Source organism: Prionailurus viverrinus, chromosome B4 (genome assembly GCF_022837055.1).
Source record: "Prionailurus viverrinus isolate Anna chromosome B4, UM_Priviv_1.0, whole genome shotgun sequence".
In the NCBI taxonomy this organism is placed as follows: domain Eukaryota; kingdom Metazoa; phylum Chordata; class Mammalia; order Carnivora; family Felidae; genus Prionailurus; species Prionailurus viverrinus.
Genome location: NC_062567.1, coordinates 38,348,859 through 38,367,101, shown reverse-complemented (window position 1 = coordinate 38,367,101; position 18,243 = coordinate 38,348,859). Strand labels below are relative to the sequence as shown.

The following is an 18,243-nucleotide window of genomic DNA, read 5'->3' as shown; positions in this document are numbered from 1 at the left end:
CAGAGACTGGCCCAACTCCCTAGTCATTACAAGTCCTGCAAAGGAGCAATGGCCATACAGGGCTCTGCTCTGGCCACCCCCGCAGTCTGGACACATGCCTGGCACATGGCATTTATCTCCCCCACTATCTGTGCCCTCCCTGGGAATGCTTGTTCCCTGTCTGGCCCAGCATCAGGATACACCCTCCAGGGAGCAAAGAGTTGCATACTTAGCATCACCAAGTTCAAAGGGCAAGAGTAAAGGTCAGAAGTTAACTGGAAGGGGAAAGCCCATCTCTTCCTCCAAAACGAAGAGAAGGGGAAAAAGGAATGCTTCTCAACCCCCTGATCTGAGGGCTCTAGTTTGCTAAGCCACTTGTCCCTGCAAGCCCTCTTCCAAAAATCAGGAGTGGGAGCGACAGATGTGTGTGTGGGGTGGGTGGGGGCAAAAAGAGTAGTAGCCCAGGCCCCAAGCTGCAGAAAGGTCAGGCAGCTATATTTAACCCCAGATTAGAGTGGAGAGGGGATCTGATTTCTGGAAGATGGAACCGGGAGAAGGGCAGGATTCCCAAGGCTCACAGACACCTAATCCTCCCAGTGACCTTTATAGCCTGGCCTTTAGGGTTGGGTCAGCTCTAGGTATGGACGGAAGAAAGCAGCCTCCAGGAGAGCCAGTGTGATGAAAGGGGCTGCTGCTACAGAAGCCATTTTGTAGTGGAAAATTTCTGCCCATGACTCAGCTCCCCCAACATGGCACTAAGCTGCAGCTACCACACCTCTCCGGAAAAGGGGGGAGGAAAAAAAAGGACACAAGAGGACTCCCCTAAACCCATGTTTGATTCATCAGAGAATCGTCCAGAAGAAGCATCCCTGAGGGGAAATTTGATTGGCAGCTTAAGGGATGGTCTCCGGTCAGATTTCTGAAGTCCAGCTCTTTTAAGAGCAAGACCGAGGGAAGCCTTGCCTCACCTGGTTTACGGGATAAAGGCGACTCCACCCCACCCAGGCAGGATCAGGAGGGTTAGTCATAGGCGAGGAAGGAGGAACAGTGAAGAGCTAAGGAAGGTTGCCTAACGGTGGTTCATTCACTTCCTTCCCTGTTGCAACATGGCGGCCGGGTTCCCGCAAACGGGCCCTCCCAGCGGGCTCTGCACCCAGCTCAGCCCCGGGCACCCCGGTAGGTGGGGAGGCCGCCGGCCGGTGGGGGAGGGGCTCCTTCCCGGCACGTGACCCCGCAGGGCGCGAAAGCAAAGAAAGAAGCCCCAGCTGGGGATTAAAGGGATAGGTCCTATGCCGGGAGGGGGGCGCTCTCGTCTATCGGAGGCAGGTGGGGCGGAGGGCTGCGGGCGGCTCGCGCCCGCGGGGGCGGCATTGCATGAGGAGCCACAGCTTGGGGGAGGGTGGCCCACGCGGCTCTTTAAGGCGGGAGCCTCGGCCAGGTCAGAACGCCGACCTTGAGTTCTCCTTGGGGGTGGGGGTGGGGGGGTAGGACCACCGCACCCACGTCCCTCACGCGCTTGCTAAGACTAAGCAGGGCAATGCCCGCAGTAGCGGTTCGCCCGGGGCCGCGGGACTCGATGCCCCACCCTACCCCACCCCCTAACTCACCCGTTGACTCCGACCTTCACCATCGTGTCTCAGGGACGCGGCTGCGGGCAGAGAAAAGCGACCATTAGAGCGCGGGGGCGGGTGGCGGCTGCAGCCCGGCCGCTGCCCTCCCCTCCCCCCAGGCCTCCATTCCCAACCCGCGCTCGGGCACGTCCGTCTTCCCGCCCCTGCAATGCGGAGGCCCGGCCGCGCGGCCCACCCCCTGCCCGCGAGCGCTCCCGGCCCCCTTCCGAGCCGTGCCCGAGCCTCCCGTGGCTCCCCTCAGCCTAGCTTTGCCTGGCTTTGCCTGGTTCTACCTGGCACTGCACCAGAAGATGCGGCTGTCTGTCGAACGGGGAGGAGCAGAGAGCACCGGCGGAGGCTGCAGTCTCAATTTATAGCGGCGGGGCGTGGCGGGGAAAAGAGGGGGTGCGGGCCCCGCCTCCCGCAGGCTTGCCCAGTCACGGCCCAAGGGCGCAGAGGCCTGAGCTACGTGCGCCCGTAAAACCGTGAGTAGCAGGGCCCGATTTTTTTTTTTTTTTTTTTTTTGGTCAAGTGTGCACGCACCTAGCATGTGGGCTAGGAACAGAGTGGGGGGGAGGGGACCGAGAAGGGCCCAGTGGAGCCAGGGATCTCTGATGGCACCTAGGGCAGCCCTGTGGGCATGCAGCAAGCTGTGGACTCCAGGGCTGGCCTCCCGGTGACAACGGAAGACCTCCGGGAGCCAGGACCGCTGCACATATGAAACGGGAGGACTTTGGGAGCTTGTGGGATGGGGAGTTGGGGCCAGAGACGGGTTGCTCGCGGCCGCACGCTGCCATCCCCCCGTCCCCTTTCTTTCAGAGGCTGAGAGGCGGGAAGGCTGGGGAACTTATTCTCAAGGCTCTTCGGTAGTAGCGGGGGAACCGCAGAGGAAAAAGGCCCGGGAAGGGTCAGCCAGTCTCAGGCCGGGCCCTGCCCAGCCCCCATTTCCCCCTCCCCAGGCCCTGGCTCCCGGCCTCTCTGGGCCGGGGGCCTGGAGAGGAAGGAGGCTTGGCGGGCGGCTTGAGGGGGAGGTTTCTGCACTGAAGGTCACGCTGTCCTGCAGCTCGGGCAGCCCAGAGAGGTAATAATTGGGGCGGACAAACCAGGCCCTGTGTGCACCAGCTGCTCTCCCCCAGGCCGGGCTAGGCCTCCCACAAAGTCGCTCCCGGGAGACCAGAGTGCTGTGCCGCCAGGGCTGGGACACAGTGCCCCCTTCATCTCCTCCAGCCCGGGGCCGCTATCGGGACGTGAGGGCGGAAGTCCCTCCCCATCCTGGGACGTGCCGGTCGGCCCCAGAGCCAGGGACTCCTCTTCCCTGCCCGCGCCCAGGGGATGTTGGGGGCAGGGTGAGGAGTTCAGAAGAGAGAAAAAATTGGGAGGCTTTGGGCACATGGTGGGAACAGGCCCCCAGACCCACACGAGGTGGAGGAAGGGATCCACGCCACTCCAACAGTCTGGAGCCCAGGCTGCGCCAGTTTTGCGAGCTGAGGATGGAAGAAGGGCTACATTTGAACGCTTGAGAGGACAGAGGGTTTGGAAGGGGGTGGGGTGGAATGGACATGGCCCATCAGCAGGTGCTGGGGGCCGGGGATCCAGGGGCCTCTTTGCTGGCCCAGCGTAACCTGAGACCAGCCCCCTTTTCTAGCTGAAGAGCCTGTGGCTAAGTTTAGCCTGCCTGGTGATAACCTTTGCTTAAAAGGCAGAGGGCACGCTCTCCCGCACCCCGACTCCAACCCTGGCCCCTGCCCTTTCTGGGACTGCCCTCCCTCCTTGGGGCCCCAGAGCCAAGTCTGTATCTGTCTGGCGGCCTCGTGCATGGTTGGTTTCCAGGCTTTTCATGAACCCCAAGAGTAGGGCCAGAGGGCACCTAATGGTGACAGGAGGTGGCAAGTGCCACTGGCGGTCTGCTGGGGCCTGGCACTGGGACCCAGCTGTCCCTGTTCCATTCCTGCTCATGCTCAACCAGGACCATTAACCCTTTCCCTGGAAAGGGCCTCAGGGGCCCCTCCGAGCCCCGGCACTACCCAAAGTGCGTGTGTCATCTTTCATTAGTGTCTTCTGCCAGAGGGAGCTCAGTGCCCACGGGAGCATTACTGATGCAGCCTGCTGTTGTCATGACAGCAAAGACACCAGTGTTGTCATGAGAACACGCTCACTGCCTCTGGTCCAGGTGACTCAGCAGAGCAGACTTGGGGAGCTGAGGGGTGGGCAGGCTGAAGCAGTGCCTGCGCTGAGAGCCGACTTGCCACAGACCCTGGAACAGTTAAGGAATCTCTAGGTAGACAGACCGACTCCACAGATATTATCTAGAGCTGGAGGGGATCAGGACCTGACCTTCCATCTGCTCAGCCGGCTAGGTCAGTCACTGCCTCAGAGATGGGCTCAGGGAGCACGCCGGGGGGAGGGGAGGACGCAGATCAGCCCTTGGTCTAGAGAAGGGTTTCTCCACCTCGGCACCACTGATTGGCATTTTGGGCCAAATAATTCTGTTTTGGGGGTCTGTTTTCTGCATTGTAGGATATTTAGCAACATCCCTGGCCTCTGCCCACTAGATGCTGATAGCATCCCTCCCACCTAGGTTGTGATGACAAAAAACTATCTCTAGGCATTGCCAGAAGGCCCCCGAGTAGCGCCACACCGGTCTGGAGACTGGCCGCTGCACGCTTCTCCGCCGTGCAGCAATCCTGTCCCTCATGCGGCGTGGGGAGGTGTCCTGTCCTTCGTGCGGCATGGGGAGGTGGAGGAGGGGAAGATGAGGCACTGGGGGAGCATGGAGCTTATCAGATCTTCAGACAGGCCCCAGGACTTCGGGGCTCCTCTCCCTGCTGCCTGCATCTGGGCTCATGTAAGCTGAAACAGACAAGCTTAGGAAAAATGTCTAAAAGTATATAAAAACATTTATTCATTAGGAAACAAGGAGACTGGCAGACAGAGAGTCCAATGAAAGCAGCTCAATTCAGTTCAGTAAGGCCAGTTTAAGAGAAATGCTTTACGTCATAAAGACCATTCTATATTAAAAAGACAAGAGGACAGGCAAAAACGGTATTTTACAAGGGAGCGGAATTCAAGTTCACTTCATAAGATACCCCGCACAGCAGGGACAGGAACAGGCAAGATGACTTCCTAGGGCCTGTGCCTTCGAGGAGGTGCTCGGCGGATGGGGGTTGTTTTCTTGGGTGTCTCGTCTTCCGTCATCTCTGCTGAAAGCTCTATTCAGAGGATTGGAGGAGGAAGAAAAAGCTGAGTCACAAAGATGGTGAAAAGTAGATCTCAGAGAACAAGTGGGACAGCCCCAGACTAGGCCCAGAAACAAAACCCATACTGTGCCCAGAGAAACACACCTGGGGGGAGGGCGGGGGCGGAGAGAATCTACATGGGCAGGACCCCATCAAAACCGCCTCCCCCCACCCCTCCCCAAGCTATGCTTCCTGCGAGCCACATCTGGGAGGGAGCATCCTACCTTCCTCGCTGGACTCATCACTCGAGAAGACAATTCTGGGTTTCTTTTTCGAAACTCGCTGTTGGGTGTTTGGATGCCGACGGGCAGTGCGGTGGGGCTCAGGAGTGACAAAGTCACCATCTGATGAGGCTGCAGAAGCCAGACGCTGGTGCCGCTTGGAGACTAGAAAAGGCCAACGCATGAGTCCCCAAAAAAGGATACTCTGAGAGAAGGGCCCGATCTCTCCACTTGTGGGGCTGCCTCACGTACCAGTGGATGGTTTCTTGGCTGATGGGGCTCTCTGGCTACCCTCCTGGCCAACCTCAAGGTCTTCCACCGCATCCAGCCCTCTGGTGTGGCAGACCTGAAGCTTCTGCTCAAATTCATCTATTACAGCCTGGAGGGGGGGAAGAGAGTAAGAGCAGGCCTGGAAGGGGCACCTGGGTGGCTTGGTCAGTTAATCGTCAGACTTTGGCTCAGGTCGTAATCTCAAGGCTCGAGTTTGAGCCCCGCACTGGGTTCTATGCTGACAGCTCAGAGCCTGGAACCTGCTTTGGATTCTGTGTCTTGGTCTCTCTCTGCCCCTCCCCCACCGATGCTCTGTATCTCTCTCTCAAAAATGACCATTAAAAAAAAAAAAGAGCAGGCCTGGAAACTTATTTCTAAGATGAAAAAGAAACAAGGCTATGGAAAGAAAGACATGGTGAAAACATCAACGCATATCACTGAGAGAACCCAACCCAGGGAGGGTACACACTGCAGGACTACAAGTATATGACATTCTGGGAAAGACAAAACTGTGACAACAGTAAAAAGATCACTGGTTGCCAAGGGTCGGGGGACAGAGGGCGATGGGGGAGCACAGAAGACTTCTTGGGCAGTGGAACTGCACTGTGTAATACTATAATGATGGACACAGGCCACAACACACTTTGTCCAAACCCACAGAATGAGTGAGTGACCCCTAAGGTCAACTATGGACTTTGGGTGATAATGATGTGTCAACATAGGTTCATCGATTGTAACAAACGTGCCACTCTGGTGGGGGAGACTGAGAGCGGGGGCGGGGGGGGGGTGCTTTGCATGGGTGGCGGCTGGGCACATGTGGAAGAACTCTACCTTCGACACAGTATTTACTTTTGAACCTAAAACTGCTGTAAAAGATAAAGTCCATTTTAAAAAAGAGAAAAAGAAAGACACAGGAATTGGAGACAGAAAGATCTGGTCTCAGGTGGTGCTGGTTACTTCGCTGCAGTCGAGCCGAGGGAGGGGAACGGGCGGGGTAGGCGAGGCAGGTCCGGGCAGTGCAATGCAGATGAACTCATAGCACCGGGATGGCCGCTGCGCTCACCTTGCCCTCGGGCTTGGCTCCGCGTCGCAGTTTGCCCACAACTGACAAAAAAGCACTAAAGATGGACTCATCCGACAGTTTGTCCCCAAAGCAGTCAAAATTGTCCAGCATCCTGCGGAGGCCTCGCTCTGTGAGGGGCAGCTGTGACACACAGTAGGCCAGGTCCCGATACTGCCGCTCGGTCCTGCAGATGGCAAAGGCGTCGTGAGGAGCAGCGAGATGGAGGAGCAAAGGCCCGTCCTTCCCCGTCGGTACCCCACAGGCCTCAGGGACACCCCTTGGGAAGCCGGCATACCGGGCAGTGCGGAAGCGCTGACACAACTTCTCCACCAGGCTCTCCGTCTGCTTGTCCTTGGTGATGTAGGAGAGGAGCTGCCTGAGGAAGGGGAGATGTGGTTGTGTGGCCTCCCAGGGGCAGCTCCGTCCCTGTCGGGACAGTCCTGTCTTCCCCTAGCACCCGCCTTCTGTCATCGTCCTGCCTTCTTCCTAGACCCTCAGAAAAAATCCACCCCACCCCCTCTGCGAAATTCTCACCGAGAATGGGAATTTGTAACAAAAACTGCTGCCATGTCGTGAGGACTCCTATGCGCCTACCGCCGCACTAGAAACTCTATGGTACTGAAGCCCCTCAAGAACTAAGGGGCAAATGTCAGAGGCCTCACTGTACAGAGGAGGAACAGGCACAGAGAGGCTAAGTTACTACTGAAGGTTATACAGCTACAAAGTAGCAGAGCTAGAGTTCAAATACAGGTTTGTCTGATTCTTAAGCATGTGCTACATGAAAACAGTGCTCCAAGGCTCAGGGAACCATACTTCATGATGGTGTGGAAAGGCTCTTCCTCCACCCCTCCCTCGGGGTCTGACAGGCGGCTGATGATATCTGGAAGGAGATTATAGATCGCATTGCCCTGTGAGAGAGAGAGTCATGTTATCGACACAGGGTGTGTGTCTGTGTGGGCGCGCCTGTTCCCTCGACAGTGGTCTCCCGCTGCCTCTCACCTTGTGGGAAAGCTCATTGAAGAAGTTCTTGGCCAGGGCAGCAATCTGAGGTGCGGGGTCGATGAGCAGCACAGCCATCTCGCTCACCTGCCCCTTCACCTTCACCATGTCCTTTAGAATCAGGTGGGTCATCACCAGCCCTGCTGTTCTCCGCACCTGCTGAGCTGGGTCCCGGAGCCTAGGAGTGAAATCTCAAGTCACTGGCACTAATGGTGAGTTATATTGGGACACTGGTGGGAAAGACCCTCAGCAGGAATCTGTTGCCCCTTCTTCTTCTTCTTTTTTTTTTTAAAGTAAACTCTACCCTCAGCGTGGGGCCCTAACTCATGAACCCAAGATTAAGAGTTGCATGCTCTATTGACTAAGCCACCCAGGTGCTCCTCTATCACCCCTTCTCAATGTGACATTCTAGAAGCAGTTAGAAAGCTGGGATTGGGGTAAGAGGCCAAGCTTGGAGCCAACGCTTTGGACAGAGGTGCCAATTCCTTTGGGGCTATACTTAGCAAGGGCCTGTACAGGTCAAGTATCAAGCAGATATCACGGTAATGCTAAAGACCAGAGAAACAGTTTTAGTGATTTTCATCCTGACTGAACTACAGCCTCCCAGGGCTAGCAAGGCCTGCTACAGTGTCATGAGGGATATCTCACCGAGCATACAGATGAGGTGTCCAGGGGTCCACCAGGTTAGGGAAGCGGATGGCCAGATCCCCAGCAGCAACCATGAGGTTAGACCGGACAATGGGGAGCGAGGACTTTTCCAGCATGGTGAAAAGCAGGCGAAGCTGGGAGTCGCAGAAAGTGGCACTAGGGGCAAGGAAAGGATCATCAGGGAGAGGCACCATCCCCATCCTCTCTGAGAGGGCAGTACTGGCCCCAGGGCCTACCTGATCATGCAGAACTTGCCAAGGGCAAGTGAAGCGGCTGCAGAGAGCTCTGGGTTGCTGTAGAGGCCCGGGTTGTTGCAGACTTTAAGCAGAAGTGGAACAAAGGCAGCCAGGATCTGTTTGCCTGTCGGAAGAACGGCTCTAGGTCTGGGACAGGTTATCTCGGCCGGGGAGCAGGTCCCTCAGCAATTCTTCTTACCATCTAACAGCTCCTTCTCACAGATGCTGCGGATGAGTTCTGCCTCTGGATCATCAGCGGCAGTGCCCGCCAGCCCCATCTCCTCCTCTATGGTGGTGTCAGAGCTTGTGTTCTAATGGGGAAGAAACCAGGTATCATGGCTCATCCAAGACAGCATTTTTAAAAAATTTTTAATATTTTATTTTTAAGAGAGACAGCATGAGGAGGGGAGGGGCAGAAAGCAAGGGAGACACAGAATCTGAAGCAGGCTCCAGGCTCTGAGCTGTCAGCACACAGCCTGATTCAGGGCTCGAACCCATGAACCGTGAGATCATGACCTAAGCTGACATAGGATGCTTAACTGACTGAGCCACCCAGATGCCCCCAAGACAGCATTTTTAACTCCAGCCTGTCTTTCATTTTGCAGGAATGTGTCTGGGGAAAGGCAAGTTCTGTAAAACCATTCCTACAGTGGTCAAATGTGTCTATAAAGAGGAAGCACACCTTAATTAAACAGGAAAAGAACTAGGACTCTGTAGTTTTACTTCTAAGTTGCCAAATGTGAACTGGCAAATTCAAAGTGGAACAAGCAGCATTATTTTCAAGTTGCTAAAGCATATGCCTACATCTCTGAACTCATCCTCACAGAAGCACGTCATTTCCTGCATACAATCAATAAACGGATCATGGGGTCAATGGTTCAAGGTCACAGAGGTCAGACCTAATTCCACTGCTGCAAGATACTCTGTGTCTTATTTGTCTGCGAGACACCACTGCCTCTAGTGGAAAGAACACAAGGTCCCCATAAGGTGGCAGGCCCAGCAACCACGGCTGATGGGAAAGGGGGTGCGTGTGTGCTTATTCTAACAAGCAGTGCCTGAGGGGGAGCCTAGATTTCATGCTGAGGTCCCTAACTCAACGCTCTGTTTCCCTAAAACTTTCCTTCCTGGGTGGTCACCAACAGACTGCTCCATCTTTGTTCTCACTAACCTTTCCCAGTAACAGCAGCAAGGAGGCAGGGTGTCTTCCTCATTTAACAGTAGAAAAGCAGAGGTTCCCAGAAGGAAACGTGAGTGACCCACAGTCAGGAAATAAATCCGGGAAATCCTTGGGACACAAACCCAAACACGCAGGCACTTCATTCACCTTCTCCTTTGGATCCTTAGTCTTCTGCTCCTGCTCTTCCCGAAGAACCCGGCGCCGACAGAGCTCCCCGCTCACTGCCTGTTCCAAGTGCACCAGCTGCTGCAGAGCCACATCTCCAGCCAGGGACAGCAGGTTCATCAACAGCAAAGTGGGGAGCATGGGGGTGTCCTCTGGAGGAGGGGAGGGAAAGCAGGGAGAAAGAGACAAAATTAAATCTCACAGGACCCTGCATTCTGTGTTGATGGCTCTACCTCTTGCTCATGTGCCATACACAAGCTGGCGCAGAAGAGAGAGATGGAGACGGGGGAGGGTGGGCGGGGAGGGACGGGGATGGTGGCGGTGACTGGCCCAGTCTGAGTGACAGAAGTGAGACAGTGTGGTCTGCGGAGGGTCAGGGGCTGCTGTAGGAAGCAGTGCTGGCAGTGGCTACTGGCTCGACAAGGAAAGCAGTAGAGTCTGGCTGCTGCCCACGGGGGACCCTCTTGCCTACTTACTCGGGACCTCCTGGGTGGCGCTCTTCTCCCCCAGCTTCTCCAGGGCCTGCTTCGCACAGCCCTGCAATATCTGGGCACAGATCACCTCGGGGCCCTCTGCCAGCTGGTAAATGAGGGTCACTGCCACCTCTTTGAATGGGATCCAGAGTGGGTCTGGGTGGACAAAGCCTGTAGAGGAGAAGGGAGAAGTCACCCACTGCAGACAAAGGACTCCATTCTACCCGAGGCCTTCACAATAGCTCACCTTTTGTGACCACCTCTTGCAGTCGCTCAAACAACCTATGTTGCTGAGGCAGCCGGAAGGGAGGGTGACATTTGCTCAGAGAAGGCTGTCGAGAACAGGAAAGACAAAAGGTGGGTATGTGTTGAGAGTGTGTAAGAGGATGGCCACTCTCCCTGGTCTGGAGACCCCATGTACCTTTCTCCTGTCAGAGATGTTGGCAATGGCATGGCACACCTGCTGGGCCAACCTGTAGTCCTGTGGAAACTTCTCATCCAGTCCTATGCTCACCAGTGTGTCTAAGTTGCTTCCCACGATTTCTGGTTTTCCTCTAGAGGAAGGAAACCACACAGTCAAAGCTAGTCAAGGACAGGACTCTGAGGGGGAAAATGCCAAGCGGGGTAGGTAACAGCACTCAGCGCAAGGCTAGAGCCCTGGAGCAGACAGCAGAGGCTCTGACATGGGGCTGGCCCCTCAGAATCCCTCTTGCTGTACCAAATCCCATTATTTCTGCTGCACGGGGTGCAGAGGAGGGCGCTGGTACTATTTTATTTTTCACTTAGGTAGCCGACTCACGCATACAGCTTGGCTGGGCCTGACTGCTGTTATTGAAGGAAAGGGAGCTTTCTCAGAACCTTCCCTTTCCCTCTTATTCCTAGCGTCTGTCTGGATCTGAGCCTCACCGTGCCATCATCCCAAGAAGCATGACAGAGGAACAGCGCTCCAGAGGAGAGCAGGGGACCTTCTCGGTCGCCCGCTCCCACAGCAGCTGGGTCACTGCCGGTTTCAATTCATCCTTCTGCACAAACTCACAGAGCTGAAGAGAAAAGAGAAAGGGCTCAGGCCAAAAAATAACAACCCCCCCCACAAATCCTTGGTCCGCTTCTCTGAAGAGAACGTTGAGAGCCCGAAGTGGTAAAAGCAATACTTAGGGATGGAAAAGGAAGAAGGAGGCTCGAAATGTAAAGTTGGGGTTTGGGGAGGTACTTGCACCTCTGTCACTTTTCTACCTTCATGCCTTCAAAACTACATTTATTAAGATGACATATTGAAGTCTGTGTGAGTCCATGGCTCTGACTACATTCCGGGGATTTCTAGTAGCTGTTGTTGCTGTGACCACAACTCAACATGTCTAAAACAGAAGACTCCATCCTTCCTTGCCTTTTCATTTTGCCCAGGGTACCAACATTCTCAATCACATATGCTTAACACTTCACAGTCAGCTAATTTCTTCCCCACTTAATCCTACCCATTTTTCCTTTATAATCTATCTTCCATTAAGTGCAACTCCACAGCTTTTCCTCCCAGCCCGAGTCTAGTCCTTTGATGCTGCACACTTACAGAAGGTCCGCAGACCTCGTCTCTAGCATCCTCTCCAACCAACCTGTATGCTCCTGTTGGACCAGTCTCCCAAACATCTTCTTCATCACGCCACACCTCTGCTCATCATTTAGAAATAGCTCTCCTTTGGAGCACTTGGGTGGCTTAGTCCGATAAGTGTCCGATTCTAGCTCAGGTCATGATCCTGCAGTTCGTGAGTTCAAGACCTGCATCAGGCTGTGTGCTGACAGCTCAGAGCCTGGAGTCTGCTTCAGATAGATTCTGTGTCTCCCTCTCTCTCTGCCCCTCCCCCACTCACGCTCTGTCTCTCTCTCAAAAATAAATAAACATAAAAAAAAAAAAAAAAGAAAAAAGAAACAAAACTCTCCTTTGCCTATAGTAGGGGCTCTGGACCAGGAGAGCTAGCCTGACATTTCAGCCCAGCGGCTGCCACCAGGCTCCTTTTCTCCCCAAGAGAAAAATGTGGCTGGCGGTAGTGCTCCACCTGGTGGAAGCTGGTGTTCAGCACCACCTCCACCTGTCTCCACAACCCAAATACTTGTACTTCAAAAGCAGGTCCACCTCACTACAATGTTGGCCAACAAGGTGAAAGTCCTGGACTTGTGAAAGGCATTCAGGGACCTTTACAATTCAGTTCCAACCTACACTCCCACTTTATTATCTTTTGCAGATAACAGTTTGCAGCCAGAACGTGATCTTTTTCATGCCACAACTTTCTGTGCTCTTAATTGGCTTTCCATCTACATGCTCCCTCCTTTCTCTCTCTACATCCTACTCATCAAGACCCTGTTTAAGTCCTACCACCTCCAGGAAGCTTTCCTTGACTGTTCTACCTCATACTGCTCTCTTGCCACTCAGGACTCGTCAGGGTAACGTACAAGGTATGAGTATGTTTTCTGGACCTCTTATTGCCTGAGTCTCTGCCACCAACCACCCGTGATTAGCCAAGTTCCTTAACCTCTCAGTGTCTTAAGCTTCTCACTGTAAAATGTACACTAACAGTATTACCTCACTGGGTTGTTGTGAGGGTTACACAAGTTCATATGAGCAAACTGCTAAGAACAGTCCCTGGCATGTCATTAGTGTTACCCTATCACCATTGCTGCTACAACCATTACCTGTGCCACATTTTTTTGGCACTGAATTATCTATGTGCCACATCATTCTATAACTGTTTTATGTTTTTTGGCTACCCACTATACTGTTGGTTCCTTTTAAGTTGGGAACTTGAAAACAATCTTATACTTTGTGGGGCTGAGTAAACTGCTGAACACGTACATAGTAATCACTAATACTTGTTGAATGAATAAAGAAAATAGAAGTAAGGGGGCGCCTGGCTGGCTTGGTCAGAAGAGCATGTGATTTTTGATCTCAGAGTCATGAGTTTGAGTCCCACATTGGCTGCAGAGATTACATAAACAAACAAACAAACAAACAAACAAATAAGAAAGAAAGAGAAGAAACAAAGAAAAAGAAATAAAGGAAAGAAAAGGAAAAGAAAAGAAGGGAAGGAAGAAAGGAATGAAGGAAGGAAAGTAAGGAAAGGAAAGAAAGACTTACAATTTCCTCAAGACACTGGATAGTCCCAACTGAGGCATCCACTAGTAGCAAAGAGAGATTCTGAATCAAAGTCTGGGCTTTGGCTCTGTGGGAATAGCAGAGAGCAGAGGTCATTAAAAACTGGCAAGTTAAACCTGGCAAACAGGTGATTAGGATTGTCCCACCACAGTGTCAGATGACTTTACTGGAAGTCCAGCCCCGCCCTGAACCCCATTAGATTCAGGACTCCTCAAGAAGGATGCCCCCGCCCCCTGCCATTCCTGTAGGAGACTGCAAACGTCCCCTGAGAAGCTGACCCTGTTAAAGCTGACAGAGGCAAAGGTACCACATATACCTGGCAGAGTCCCCTCTGGGGCTGAGGTAAAGCTGGCGGTAGGCATTAAGCACAGCCTCCCGGATGCCAGGCTCCTTAGACCAGATGAGAGGGAGCATGCGGCGCACCCCGAACAGGGCCTGAGGTACCCCAAATTGGAACACCATCACAAAGAATTCAATCACCTCCTGCACCACTGAGGGGAGAGACAGAAATGTCACCCATCTGCTTGGCAAAATTCCCCCAATACTTAAGAGATAGAACCTTTCCTACTGTAGCAACATGCAAGTGGAAGCTTCTTCCATTTCCCCCAAGAATATCATCCTAGATGGCCCTGTCGTGAAATACCCTATGCATACCACGTCTGCTCCACAGAGCTAGACAAAGCAAACGGAAATAAAGAATCCTTGCCTTTTGAAGGAGCAGACCGTTATCAATAAAATACAGGCAAGACTGGTTTTTCCAACCCCAAGACACAGTCCTTACAGAGAGGGATGCTGGCACACCTGTAGTTGTGTTTTCATACATCATCTTGCTGATGATGCTAATGGCCTCTGTAATCTTCAGAGAGAAGCTGTAGGCGTCCTGCAGATACTGCACCAGCATCTCCTGCTTCACCAGCTCAGCGCTTTCCCTGGATTTCACGGGCTCTGACACACTGGGCTTGTCTTTACTGTCTGTCTGTCCTGGGCCCATGTTCCCTGCAGAACCCTGGGCATTCTCCTGTGTGGAAGCTGCTGGGCCTAGGAGTTAGAGAATTCTAGGATGGTTATTGCTCGAAGGTGTATGGGGAAATCTATTGGCTACAACATCCCCGGATAGTTCTTTCCACAATGGGAGGGTATACACTTAGAACCTACTCTAAAATGTCTTGGTTCATTTCTCAAAAAATTCTGAACATCCTCTATGGTTTGGAAATACCATTTCACGCCATATGACTATCAATCTTAGGTCCATGGGCTGTATCCATTCCAGGGCACTGCCAAATCTCCTCTGGACTGCTGTGGCACAGTGCCTCCTGGCACTCCCAGGCCAGTGTCTGGCATAAAGTAAATAGCCCATCGATACTAATTGAAATGTTTTGTTTGCTAACTGAAGAAGGAAAAGAAATACCTTTGAAGATAGTCCCCAAGAGATTCAGGAACCTGGTCTCCTCTGACTCCTCTGGGTCCACATGACTGAAAGGCTCAGACTCCTGGAAGTGGCCTATGGCTTCTCGAGTGAGAATGATGGCCTGCCTGGAAGAACATCCACCGGTCACCAACTTGGCACCCACGGGAGTGTCACTGCAGCCTTCTGTAATGCAGCCTACCTCATGATTACATCGAGAACCTAGACTTACTACCCCAAAGAAAAGGAACACTTCTCATGCTTAAAAAGTTGAGAAGTGGGGCGCCTGGGTGGCTCAGTTGGTTAAGCATCTGACTTCAGCTCAGGTCATGATCTCACGGTTCATGGGTTTGAGCCCCAAGTCAGGCTCTGTGGTGAGAGCTCAGAACCTGGAGCCTGCTTTGGATTCTGTGTCTCCCTCTCTCTCTGCCCCTCCCCTGCTAGTACTCTGTCTCACCCTCTCTCTTAAAAATAAAAACATAAAAAAAAAAAAAAGTTGAGAAGCACCTACAAGGGTGGAGCTCAAAACACTTTCCCATTTTTGAAGTGACAAGGCTTTACTACAGTCTTCAAAGAAACTCAAATAAGACTTTTCAAATTTAAAGGTCACAAACCTACTCCAAACATCTACTTAAAAACTTTGCTAAGTCAAAGTTTAGAAAAAGTAAGTGTTCAATAACTGATTAATTTATGGGACATCCATACAATGGGAGTCAATGTTAGCATAAAAAAGAATGAGGCAGCTATTCATGTATAAATATTAAAAACATTGCAGTATGTTGTTAAGTGAAAAAAAGCAATGTGGTAGATCAGTGGGTAGAAAATTCTACCATTTGTGTAAGAAGGGAAGGAAAAGAACATATGTTACACTATACGTCTTTGTTATCTCTAGAAGGGTGTGCGATAAACTTGGAATGTTGCTTCCTTGTAGGAAATGAATCTAAGTAGCTAGGAAATAGGTTTGGAAGGGACTTTACAATGCATGTCCTTGTTAATAATTTAAAATTTTGTACCGTGTGAATGTACTAATTAAAAAAAAAAAAGATTTTTAAGTAATTTCTACACCCAATGCAGGGCTTGAACTCACAACCCTGGGTTTAAGAGTCGCATGCAATACTGACTGAGCCAGCCAGGCTCATTTTTTAATGTAATTTTCTGTTCTAAAAAATACTATTATTAAACTGTTAAAAAGTTTTTAAAAGAAGTTTTGTTCTAACACACATTTAACTGGCATCAAATACCTCAGTTATTAAGACCATAACCCAGCACTGACTGCTGAGGTTTTCTGAAGGAGGAGGGGACATCTTTAACATGAGAAGAAATCTTTATTTTAACTGACAGGAGAAAATACTAACATGGTTGGAGGCAGAAGAAGCAGTTATAAAATTACAGTACCTCTTTACACCTTAGCAAAGTAAATAAAGACACCAGAGAGACATAAGGGAGAGCAAACTAGCCACCTTCCATTCAGTCTTTTCTGAACAGCCTAATTAGGTAGGAAATAAATCAGTAACTTGTGGCTGAGGTTTAAGGAGACCTGCTGATAGCTAGAAGGGCTTTTGTTGCTAGCTGCCCTGAAGTTCTAGAGTCACAAAAACACTGGGAGAAATCTGTTCTCCAAGGTCAGGATTAACAATGAGGCTGATTTCAAGATTAAAGTAGGATTAACGGAGTTTAATATTATTTATTAGCTCACAGGATTTAGTAGAAAGAAATTAGAGACCACATGATCTAATCAATTGCTTTTTTTATCAACGTTTATTTATTTTTGGGACAGAGAGAGACAGAGCATGAACGGGGGAGGGGCCGAGAGAGAGGGAGACACAGAATCGGAAACAGGCTCCAGGCTCTGAGCCATCAGCCCAGAGCCTGACGCGGGGCTCGAACTCGCGGACCGCGAGATCGTGACCTGGCTGAAGTCGGACGCTTAACCGACTGCGCCACCCAGGCGCCCCTCAATTGCTTTTTTTAAAGGCTTTTATTTTTTTAAAGGTTTGTTTGTTTGTTTGTTTCTTTTAAAAAAAATTTTTTTTTTCAACGTTTTTATTTATTTTTGGGACAGAGAGAGACAGAGCATGAACGGGGGAGAGGCAGAGAGAGAGGGAGGGAGACACAGAATCGGAAACAGGCTCCAGGCTGTGAGCCATCAGCCCAGAGCCCGACGCGGGGCTCGAACTCCCGGACCGCGAGATCGTGACCTGGCTGAAGTCGGACGCTTAACCGACCGCGCCACCCAGGCGCCCCTCAATTGCTTTTTTTAAAGGCTTTTATTTTTTTAAAGGTTTGTTTGTTTGTTTGTTTCTTTTAAAAAAAATTTTTTTTTTCAACGTTTTTATTTATTTTTGGGACAGAGAGAGACAGAGCATGAACGGGGGAGAGGCAGAGAGAGAGGGAGGGAGACACAGAATCGGAAACAGGCTCCAGGCTGTGAGCCATCAGCCCAGAGCCCGACGCGGGGCTCGAACTCCCGGACCGCGAGATCGTGACCTGGCTGAAGTCGGACGCTTAACCGACCGCGCCACCCAGGCGCCCCTCAATTGCTTTTTTTAAAGGCTTTTATTTTTTTAAAGGTTTGTTTGTTTGTTTGTTTCTTTTAAAAAAAATTTTTTTTTTCAACGTTTTTATTTATTTTTGGGACAGAGAGAGACAGAGCATGAACGGGGGAGAGGCAGAGAGAGAGGGAGGGAGACACAGAATCGGAAACAGGCTCCAGGCTGTGAGCCATCAGCCCAGAGCCCGACGCGGGGCTCGAACTCCCAGACCGCGAGATCGTGACCTGGCTGAAGTCGGACGCTTAACCGACCGCGCCACCCAGGCGCCCCTCAATTGCTTTTTTTAAAGGCTTTTATTTTTTTAAAGGTTTGTTTGTTTGTTTGTTTCTTTAAAAAAAAATTTTTTTTTTCAACGTTTTTATTTATTTTTGGGACAGAGAGAGACAGAGCATGAACGGGGGAGAGGCAGAGAGAGAGGGAGGGAGACACAGAATCGGAAACAGGCTCCAGGCTGTGAGCCATCAGCCCAGAGCCCGACGCGGGGCTCGAACTCCCGGACCGCGAGATCGTGACCTGGCTGAAGTCGGACGCTTAACCGACCGCGCCACCCAGGCGCCCCTCAATTGCTTTTTTTAAAGGCTTTTATTTTTTTAAAGGTTTGTTTGTTTGTTTGTTTCTTTTAAAAAAAATTTTTTTTTTCAACGTTTTTATTTATTTTTGGGACAGAGAGAGACAGAGCATGAACGGGGGAGAGGCAGAGAGAGAGGGAGGGAGACACAGAATCGGAAACAGGCTCCAGGCTGTGAGCCATCAGCCCAGAGCCCGACGCGGGGCTCGAACTCCCGGACCGCGAGATCGTGACCTGGCTGAAGTCGGACGCTTAACCGACCGCGCCACCCAGGCGCCCCTCAATTGCTTTTTTTAAAGGCTTTTATTTTTTTAAAGGTTTGTTTGTTTGTTTGTTTCTTTTAAAAAAAATTTTTTTTTTCAACGTTTTTATTTATTTTTGGGACAGAGAGAGACAGAGCATGAACGGGGGAGAGGCAGAGAGAGAGGGAGGGAGACACAGAATCGGAAACAGGCTCCAGGCTGTGAGCCATCAGCCCAGAGCCCGACGCGGGGCTCGA

The 18,243-nt window shown here is 51.6% G+C and overlaps 2 protein-coding genes and 1 long non-coding RNA gene across 8 annotated transcripts in view; 1 reads left to right on the top strand and 2 right to left on the bottom strand.

Moving 5' to 3' along the window:
- The window catches only part of GAPDH (glyceraldehyde-3-phosphate dehydrogenase), a 29,419-nt gene that overhangs the window by 2,304 nt on the left and 8,872 nt on the right, over positions 1-18,243 (bottom strand). Inside the window, exons 2-5 of the mRNA XM_047865948.1 lie at positions 12,005-12,008; positions 10,896-10,902; positions 1,883-1,910; positions 1,587-1,627 (exon numbers count right to left, since the gene is read on the bottom strand). Coding sequence (XP_047721904.1) covers positions 1,587-1,609 — 23 coding nt within the window. The 5' untranslated portion in view covers positions 1,610-1,627; positions 1,883-1,910; positions 10,896-10,902; positions 12,005-12,008. The remainder of the gene's footprint in view (positions 1-1,586; positions 1,628-1,882; positions 1,911-10,895; positions 10,903-12,004; positions 12,009-18,243) is intronic.
- Positions 1,889-9,715, top strand: LOC125169972 (uncharacterized). The gene is made up of 3 exons (XR_007153861.1): positions 1,889-2,074; positions 7,496-7,590; positions 9,607-9,715. It is a non-coding gene; the product is annotated as an uncharacterized LOC125169972 (long non-coding RNA).
- Positions 4,469-18,243, bottom strand: part of NCAPD2 (non-SMC condensin I complex subunit D2) — a 32,339-nt gene continuing 18,564 nt past the window's right edge. For 4 of the 6 annotated variants that reach the window (XM_047865945.1, XM_047865944.1, XM_047865946.1 and 1 more), the window contains exons 14-32: positions 14,628-14,752; positions 14,021-14,257; positions 13,536-13,710; positions 13,202-13,286; positions 10,984-11,117; positions 10,499-10,631; positions 10,325-10,409; positions 10,081-10,248; positions 9,587-9,756; positions 8,462-8,573; positions 8,263-8,386; positions 8,027-8,182; positions 7,379-7,556; positions 7,193-7,287; positions 6,675-6,755; positions 6,380-6,563; positions 5,299-5,425; positions 5,050-5,211; positions 4,469-4,798 (exon numbers count right to left, since the gene is read on the bottom strand). In XM_047865945.1, coding sequence (XP_047721901.1) covers positions 4,713-4,798; positions 5,050-5,211; positions 5,299-5,425; positions 6,380-6,563; positions 6,675-6,755; positions 7,193-7,287; positions 7,379-7,556; positions 8,027-8,182; positions 8,263-8,386; positions 8,462-8,573; positions 9,587-9,756; positions 10,081-10,248; positions 10,325-10,409; positions 10,499-10,631; positions 10,984-11,117; positions 13,202-13,286; positions 13,536-13,710; positions 14,021-14,257; positions 14,628-14,752 — 2,617 coding nt within the window. In that variant the 3' untranslated portion in view covers positions 4,469-4,712. Of the gene's footprint in view, positions 4,799-5,049; positions 5,212-5,298; positions 5,426-6,379; positions 6,564-6,674; positions 6,756-7,192; positions 7,288-7,378; positions 7,557-8,026; positions 8,183-8,262; positions 8,387-8,461; positions 8,574-9,586; positions 9,757-10,080; positions 10,249-10,324; positions 10,410-10,498; positions 10,632-10,983; positions 11,118-13,201; positions 13,287-13,535; positions 13,711-14,020; positions 14,258-14,627; positions 14,753-18,243 lie in introns of those variants that run through there. The other 2 variants (XR_007153859.1, XR_007153860.1) reach the window with 2 other exon arrangements.